General features: G+C 40.0%; 1 protein-coding gene across 1 annotated transcript; it reads left to right on the top strand.

Moving 5' to 3' along the window:
- Positions 1 to 267: 267 nt before the first annotated feature.
- LOC104626318 (echinoderm microtubule-associated protein-like 4) lies at positions 268 to 8,234 on the top strand (the record flags this gene model as incomplete). The annotated part of the gene is made up of 4 exons (XM_010294208.1): positions 268 to 355; positions 1,630 to 1,728; positions 6,097 to 6,227; positions 6,733 to 8,234. Coding segments are annotated over 4 exons (783 nt in total), but the record flags the coding sequence as incomplete, so codon positions are not given.
- Between the last annotated feature and the right edge of the window lie 522 nt (positions 8,235 to 8,756).

The raw sequence follows: 8,756 nt of genomic DNA, 5'->3' as shown, positions 1-8,756 counted from the left end.
GTCCCAGAGGGACGACACCCTTTACAAGTGAAGAATCCACCATGCGGTGGGAGAGGCACAATGTCCACCCCGAGTGCGTTTAGCTGTTAGCGAGCGTGGCACTGGGGAGTAAGGAGCCTTTAAAAGAGCACAAGTGAACTGTGGCAGACCTGGGGTGGGTGGCGAGGTGCTTCGTTCCTGGTAGCTGTCCCATCTCTGGGTGCAGCTTCTGCTTCTTTTTGAATTAAAATACTTGTTTCACATTAATGCCACTGCATTCTTCTCCAGGGACATTCCAGCTATATTACACACCTTGACTGGTCCCCGGACAACAAGTATATAATGTCAAACTCAGGAGACTATGAAATACTATACTGTAAGTATGAAATAAATACACTGGAAAGAGAAGTACATATTAGCTGTCAGAATATTTTAGAAGAGTATATTTGATCAGGACTGTACAAAATGCTTACTGACAAAGGAACCAGATTGAACTTGGGTAACCTGATATCTTGATGTTATTCAGAGCTGTGTGTTACCTAATGGCAATGCCAAATAAATATAACTTACTTCTTTACAAGGTCATAAATCAGTTTAGCAGCGTAGAATTTACAGAACAAGTGGCACTATGTTTTGATGTTGGCCCAAAGTTCTGTAGATTGAAAATAATATATACAGTTGCCTAATTAGTGTCAACAGTACTAGTTATTTTGGGGGAATAAAATCAGTGGGTCTGTGCCGCTGTTCTGTTCTGGGGTTTCTTTTTTTAAACTTTATCTTGGCTGGTGGTGTTGAAAACTAAGCAAAGCAATAATACTACTTTAATGAGTTGGTGGTAATAATGTTTTTGTATTTGTCTTTTTTAATATGTGAAAATACAAATCTAACAGATAGCGGTTATGTCAAAAGCTCAACTTGCATAGTGCATGTTGGTCTGGTTTTAAATAGTTTTTTTGTATTCTTGCCTTCCTGTGGCTTTTAAGTAGAGCCAAGAGGATTGTAGCTCTTTCCTGTACAGGCAAGAAGAGCCATCAGTTTAAATATCTGTCACCTTAACATGTTCTTTCTGCCTGTCGCAACTTAGGTTTCAAATCTGGATAGTGCAATATCTCAATCTAACAAAAAAAGAAGTGTCGGTGTTTGTAATTGCCTGTATAGGGAAGCAAAGAGCTGTGACCCATTAGTACTGGGCTGGTGTATTGAAAGATGGACATTCTCCTGGGAAACAATCTTTCCTTTACTAGTTAGAAGTTTAAAATCAGTCTAAGGCTCCTCTGGCAGTAGTTTCTCACTGTTTTAAAAGCAGAGCTTCCTAAATGATTGAAAGGAGCTGGTAGAAGGGAGAAATTATTCTATTACAGACTCTATTAAAGCATTTTGTAGAGTCGGTAACAGGGGACGCAAGCTGCAGGGAAGTGTTTTTGAGGTATGGTGCTCTGAAAAGGGAAATGAGAAGTAAATGTGACTGAAATACCAAGCGAAGCTTCAAGTATCTGGAATTTGATAAAGGTACTGGTCTGTCTTTGCCTCTACACTGTGATTCCAGATTGGTTTTTAGATGCATTTATTTACTGTTATAGCACCTTCAAAGAGCACATATGCAAATATAAAATTATATATGGCATAACTTGTCATTCACTTTTTTTACAGGGGACATTCCAAGTGGCTGTAAGCTAATCAGGAATCGTTCTGACTGTAAGGATATAGATTGGACGACATACACTTGTGTGCTAGGCTTCCAGGTGTTTGGTAAGCACCATTTAACTTGCTTTTAAGCTATTCACACTGTGCTTTCGTGTTTTCTTTTGATGCAATTTGTTATTAGAAATACGCTGCTAATGATTATTGAGGATGGTGCTGAGATGACAGACCGAAGAGGCTGACCACAATACTTGTCTGAGATACAGAGCACTGGTTGCTCCATAGACAATGTATAACTGATTCCTATTGAGCCTCAAAGTTTGGGATTTGATTTTTTTGCTGTCATTTTAGGCTACCAATTTTGGAGTGATTGAAGCAGAAAGCTGGCATTTTAAAGTGTTCACATGGCACATGTGCATTCTCCTTTGCTCACCTTGTTTTGGGATAGGAACAAGACTATGTGGGTGTAGGTTATAGTTCATGACTTAAAATCATGACAGCACTTTGATACCTGTAGTCAAAGGTGAGTAATACACACCGTTTCTGAAGAGTAAAAATGCTTTAAAGATTAAACAGGTTCTTTACCTAGTAGTTTATTTTCACAATGCACAAAAATTTACAAAGCTGACAGATCTGATTTTGATAGTGCAGTTGGAGACTGTGGCCAGACAGTTCAAACTGCTTTTGCTGAAGGCAGCTCTGTTGGCCATAAATGAGGAGATTCTCTGTGAGAGGTTGAAAAGTATGGTTCAGCCTGTCGGTGTTGTAAAACCAAGTTGTGTGAGCAGGACGCTGAATGTCTCGCTTCTGCTGCTGAGATCAGATACCTGCCTCTGTTCTTCATGCAGGACACATCAAAAGCAGGTAAATTAGCAATTTCTTTAGAGGTGAGGATTAGGTCTACAAATCTTTTCTTCACAGCTACTAGGAGTTCATCTTTGAAAATCAGTATATATGCAGGGTAGAAGAAAACCAGGTAAGTCTGGGTGCTTTCTGTAGCTTCTGACACGTATTGTGCGTATTTTAAGACTGTCACATGCTTACTGAGCAAGTAGTCTTAAGGGATTGCAGTTGATTTGTGGGCCACTTGTGTGGCATGTTGGTTGGGTGGAGGGCGTTTGGTGCCTTATAACCAGGCTTGATTTCCTTTCTGGGTACCAAAGGTCTGAGGCGGAGCAGGGAAAATAAAGGGGTTGGAGAGGGAAGCTGACTGCTTGATAAACTGCATAAATAATTCTGAGTGTTTGGAGCTTGAGGTAGGTAGCCGAAATAAACAGGAGCGCGGTGTTTCTGCAGCTGAGTGCTGTTGCTTATTGCTGGTTTGGTGAAAATAGTGGCTCCCATTAGGCTTGTGAACCAGGTTGTGTACATGTCTGCTTTTTTTCAGTCTGAGTGAAGTATAGAGTGACTGGCTGGTTCCTCCTGTGAATGTAAGCCTAGGCTGACAAGGAATTGGTCCACAGCAGTCGTTTCCTCACTGTCTTTGCTACTGTGACTGAAATAATAGTGCAACGCAAATGCCTTTTTTAAAAATGGAGTATCAGAAGATTCAGGAAACACTAGAGGAAGTGAAAAGCAAAACTCTCTGTTGGACACTACTATGACATCTTTCTCCAGGAGCAGTGAAAAAACTTTGTAAGAACTGAATTTTCCTTCTGGAACAGCCTTGGAGCTGATGCCATTTTACATTTTATGCAGAGTACTTACATCTACCAGAAACGTGGAGGTGGCAGACGATGGCTCTGTTGCTGCTGAACTCTTACCACTGCGTTTGGTGGTAGAGCAGACAGAATAAGGGAAGCAGCGCTCTGAATCCCAGCGCTTTCCCAAAAGTGGTGTTTGCTCCTGACCTAAGGAGATGAGGTGTGAGAGTGCAGGAGTTTGGTTTCACATCTAGATCATTGGCTTTGTCCCTTTAACAGCTGTCAGATAGAAGCTACTGGTGACTGGGGCCAGGCTGGAGGTGAGCAGCTCCCATAACCACTGTTTTGAGAAGCCTTTTTACTTTCTGTTTTTAAAAAGTGGTTAAGTCTGCTGATCCTGTCTGCATTCCCTTTTGGATTAATACAAACTTTAACCACTCTGGATTTAGTTTAATTAGTCTCAACTGCTCTCAAAATCTTCAGTGTGCCAGAGGACCTGGGAGTGAAATAGATAAAGCAGATAATGTGATGTTATTCTAGGGCAGAACAGAATATATTTAAACTTCTTAGCCAAGATTGATCATGCTTTGATTTTTACATTGTCTGGTAGTCTGACACCCTTTGCAGAACCTTAAAGTTATGGCTTGGTGTCAGACAAAGGCAAGTATTTTCCCATTAAATCAGACGGTGCAGCTAAGCCAACCTAGCAGATATTTGCTGCCCAAAGGAGAAGTCTGGCTTTGACCTGAGGGTCAGCTGGCTCAGGGATCCAAACAAGGTGGGGGCCGCTCACTTTGATGTTCAGGAGAGAGGGTTAAGTTTATGGGATTCGGGCTTTTGGGGTATGTGTTTTACTAATTTAGCCCTGTGGATAGTGTGTCCATAGGCTCAGGCATTGCAGTGTTGTCAGAAGAAGAAAGAGGATGGAAATGCCTCGTTCGGATGAGAATAGCATCGCTCCTTTTTGGCAGTTGGTATTACTGTATTGGCTCAGCAGTATCATCAGTCTGCACCCCGAGCACTTGAAGCCACTCTTTGTTTCGTGCACATTTCCCACGCGTTCGTCTGAGCAGATTCTTTTAGAGAGGCTTACTGCTGGCTAGCAGAATTTATTAAAATTGAAGTGCTGCTGTCGTACCTAATAACAAATATTATTTTGTATTTTTTGTTATGTTTACAGTTATTAAGAACTAAGAACTTGGTCATATCAGTGTCTTGTTTTCCCCATGTTTGCCTGAGGCATTGAAAGCAAATCCTGCTGTCTTATGACAAAGGGCTATCTTACCTTTAGAGCTGCTAAGGGAATTTGTGGATACTAAGAGATGTAATCTTGAATATCAGTCTTTTTAATCTTAAATTAAAAAGAAGAGGAAATAACATAGCTGTTTGGCACAGTCTGCCTAAGGTGGTAGCTCCAACTGCAGAAAATTGATTTGAAGTTAATTTATTACTCGCACGTGATGACAGTATTTTATATAGAGAATGTAGGAGAAAGTTAATTAATTTTGAGCTGCTGGAAAATTTTTATAGTATATATTTTTCAGATTTATTTCAATTTTTTGGGAGCACTAAAATGTTTCTGAATACTTTCCTTAGCATTTCATATCTTTATTTAGTAAACTTCTTGCAATGTACTCCATTGGCATTGTAACAAGCTTAACAAGCTGCCTTTGTTATTCTTTGTAGAAAATAAAATTCTTACACCGCCTGCTGAAGAATGGAAATAGACAACTTTAAAGTTAAACACTATTTGCCATTTTACTTAAAAACAAGAAGAGATCCTATGGGACTTTGAAAAGGATAAGGCAGTTCTAAGTCAGTGTTTTGTGCTGTATAAAATAGTAAACAGCACATGTTTTTTATTTTACCGAAGTCAGTGATTGTAAGGGAGGAAGATATTTTCATATCTGATGATGGACAACCCTCTCAGTCAATTAGACATACATCTTTTTGGCAAGGGGGGTGAAATTGGGGGGGAGGGGGGGCAATTCCTTCTAACTCCTGAACTAATCAGAAACCAAGTCTGAGCTGTAAAAATATGGTACCTTTGACATAAATTAATATATTATAACCCCTTGCTTACCTTTTGTTCAGCTTTTCTTGCAGATGTAAAACATCAGTTTTATTACAGGAATCTCTGGGGTCTTTATTTTTTGTTAAAACTAGAGCCTCCTCCCCTCCCCAATTTGTTCAGTGTTTTTCATCCAGGCAATGTTGTTATTCTTTTGTCTAGACATATCAGTGTCATTCTTTTCACTGAAAAGCATATTGAATTCTACTTAAGCACTTGACAGCACTTACAACTATGAAACTTGTACAGGCTGGGTTTCTGTGCAAAGTATCATCAGTCAGTTTTCTCCTTTGAATCATGCAACTACTAGAAATTTCTCCAGATTTAAAATAAAAACCAAAAGAAATCTCTGCATAGTATGTGGTACCTGGGCTTGTTCCATGTGAAGCGTCAGTCTTGCTTTTAAAACATTTGTGCATGAATGACAGTGTTAAATTAAGAGTTGGCAGGTTTAGCAGCAAACTTCAGATTGAGATAAGCTTTAAAAAAGACTGAAGTTTTGAACAGGAAACCTATCAAACCTGAGAGGTTATCCTGACTGAGGCTGAGGATTTAGGGGGTGCGGGAGCGGCATTAGATTAGCAAAATATTAATGACATTTAATACAATGCGTGTTCCATTTTCCAATTAAATGTCTGTCTTACCTTTTGTTAAGCTTTCCCTTTCTCACAGCTTTATAGATTTTATTTTTGTTCATGGATTATCTTTTTAATTTCTTTCTAAAATTACCATCGCTAAATAATCTGCTCTACTCTCTCGTAGGAGTTTGGCCGGAAGGATCAGATGGGACAGACATAAATGCCCTTGTCAGATCCCACAACCGAAAAGTGATAGCTGTTGCTGATGATTTTTGTAAGGTCCATCTCTTTCAGTATCCCTGTTCCAAGCCAAAGGTAAGTCTAGACCAGTCTAGTCTGTGTGCTTGTTTGCATTGCATGAAGCTTTCCTTGCCAGACACCTGCTTCCAGCTTAGTCATTTTGGAACCTGGGAGCCAAATGACTCTTTTATATCCAAGAACAGTGCTAGAGACAAAAGCATGGTTCTCCCCATTAAGTTTATACAAAAAAAAAGAAAATAGAAAATACAAGACTCCTAAAAGTGAAGTAGCAATAGTTATCCTGAAGTTCTGGAGCAGAGGCTTGATGCTTTCTGTTCCCTGGCCTTGGTGTTAAGTCCATTACTTCTTGCATTAAGATCTAAATCTGTCCCAAGTTACAAGCCTTATGACGAGAGGGTGTTTTGGGGGGGGCAGAAATAATACAAATATAATTCTTTAGTCTTACATGAATAAAGAGTCCTCCTGAAGGGCTAAGCAAAATTAGTAGTAGTTTTGGATTTCAGTATCATGTGCTCTTCTAGTCAAGCATGTTATTTATCTTTCTGCTTGTTTTCAATAGGCTCCAAGTCACAAATACAGCGCTCACAGTAGTCATGTGACAAATGTCAGCTTCACCCATAGCGATGGTCACTTGATTTCAACTGGAGGGAAAGACATGAGTATTATTCAATGGAAACTTGTAGAGAAGGTAACTCTACCACAAAATGACATTGTTGTAGACATCGGTGCAACCAAAGTGCCCATTCCTGCCAGTGAAAATGCTGTACAGTCTCCTGCACCTCTTCCACAGCCTTTTAACGAAATGAACCAAAACGAAAGTGTAACTGGCAGCTCTCCGGCTTCTTTGGAGAGCAACTTGGAGCAGTCTGTGGAGGCCAGCGAAGAGCAAAGCGAGGAGCAAAGTGAGGGAAGCAGCCTGGATCCCGCCGAGCCGGGCTACGAGGAGCCCTCCAACGAGACCAGCGAGGAGCACAGCGAATCCACAGTCACTGAAGAGCAGCAAGATAACTCACCAGTGTCTTAACGCTCCCAGCTCAGGCGGTTGTTATTTTCCCTTGGTGTGCGTGCTTTCATTACCGGGTGAGGGTTCAAATAGGGAAAAGTAGCTGAGATTCATGACCAGCTTTTGAGTTTCAGTGAGATTTTTAGTCTGAGCTTCAGTTCAGTGTGTGGAACCATCCCAAGGGCCTGGCTTGATGGTCTGTGTCAAGATCTGGTCACAGTTAGTAGTGGACATTACCATAGATCCATTTCAGTTCTGAAATTGCTGTCAGGAAGTGGCATGAAATATATACTGGAAAAAAGGTTAGCTCTGAGAATTAGCTGAAGTAGACCACCTTATCTAAGTGAAAGTGCTTTCTTGAAAGAACTAAGCTGATGGGAAGTGCTGAGCTATTCCAGAGGGGAGTACTGTGCTGCTTTTTCCAGGTGCGAAGACAAACAAAACAAAAGAACAACCAGAAAGCTCTTTGTAGGGCTCTTTTCCTTTGTTTTTTCTTAATGAGAAAAATAGAGGAAAAAACATAATGATGCCACATGTATGGCAATGCCTTCTTGATCTAACATGTATGCAATTTTCTAACACTACTAATTCCTAGTAGAGTCTGGATGTGCTTGCAGTTGGTCTGCCCTGGGTGCTGCTAGTTCTAAGGCAAATCCTGTCGAGGAATGGTGTCAGCTGTTCCATTTTCACAGACTATTTAATACCAGACTAACCAAATACTGGCATGTTTCACTTTTCATGACCTGGAGGTTGATTTAAACTGTAGGACATAATGGTCTCTTCAAAGAATTGCTTGTCTGGAGAGTTTGAAACTTAAGAGAGTCTTTACAGTGACTTTGACATGAACAGCAGAGGAAGCGTGGCAAGAACACGGAAGTCAGATGGGCTCCGGAGTTAAACTTTAAGCCTTCAAGCAGAATTTGCTCCATCCCTAGTAGGAGAACTATAAATACAGTTAACTTAAATTATTAAATTGGTGCTTAGGATTAGTATATTAAGTTGGTAATTTTTTCTTCTGAATTTTTAGAGGTGACTCTAAGAATCATTAAACAGCAATCTCTTCTCCCCACCCCACCCCCCCCCGGCTCCTTTAGCAGTTGTGATATAAGCATATAGTAATTTAGATGATGATGTGATTTTGTTTTGTTTTGTTTTTTTCCCTAGACTTGCTGATCTATTATTTTTGTGATTTTTTTTTTTGTTTGTTTGTTTGTTTCCACCCCACCCCTCCCTGGGTTGCTCTAAGCCATGCAGCTCTCATGTGGCTACACCTGGCCAGTTACAGGATATCTTGGCATTTGTTATGCATTTGGAAAGTACTTTTTTTTTACGGTTTGTCAGATAGCTACATTTTTTTTCTTAAGTCATACGTTTCCTACTTTAAAAAGAGATAGATTTACTGACAGATATCCATTTCCTATGTACTTGTTTATATTTTGATTACATAGAATTTTCTTTTTTAACTTGCTGCATCGTGCTGGTATTTTAGTTCTTAGTTAGAATATCATGTTTAGAAACTTTGGATGAGTTCATAAGTCTTAATTGTGCAAGCGTTTACGTGATTGTGCCATTCCAAAGTG

The sequence above is a fragment of the Phaethon lepturus genome, unplaced genomic scaffold, assembly GCF_000687285.1.
Source record: "Phaethon lepturus isolate BGI_N335 unplaced genomic scaffold, ASM68728v1 scaffold47349, whole genome shotgun sequence".
Classification (NCBI taxonomy): Eukaryota; Metazoa; Chordata; class Aves; order Phaethontiformes; family Phaethontidae; genus Phaethon; species Phaethon lepturus.
Note: the sequence above shows the minus strand (reverse complement) of the source record. Positions and strands in the feature narration are given on the sequence as shown.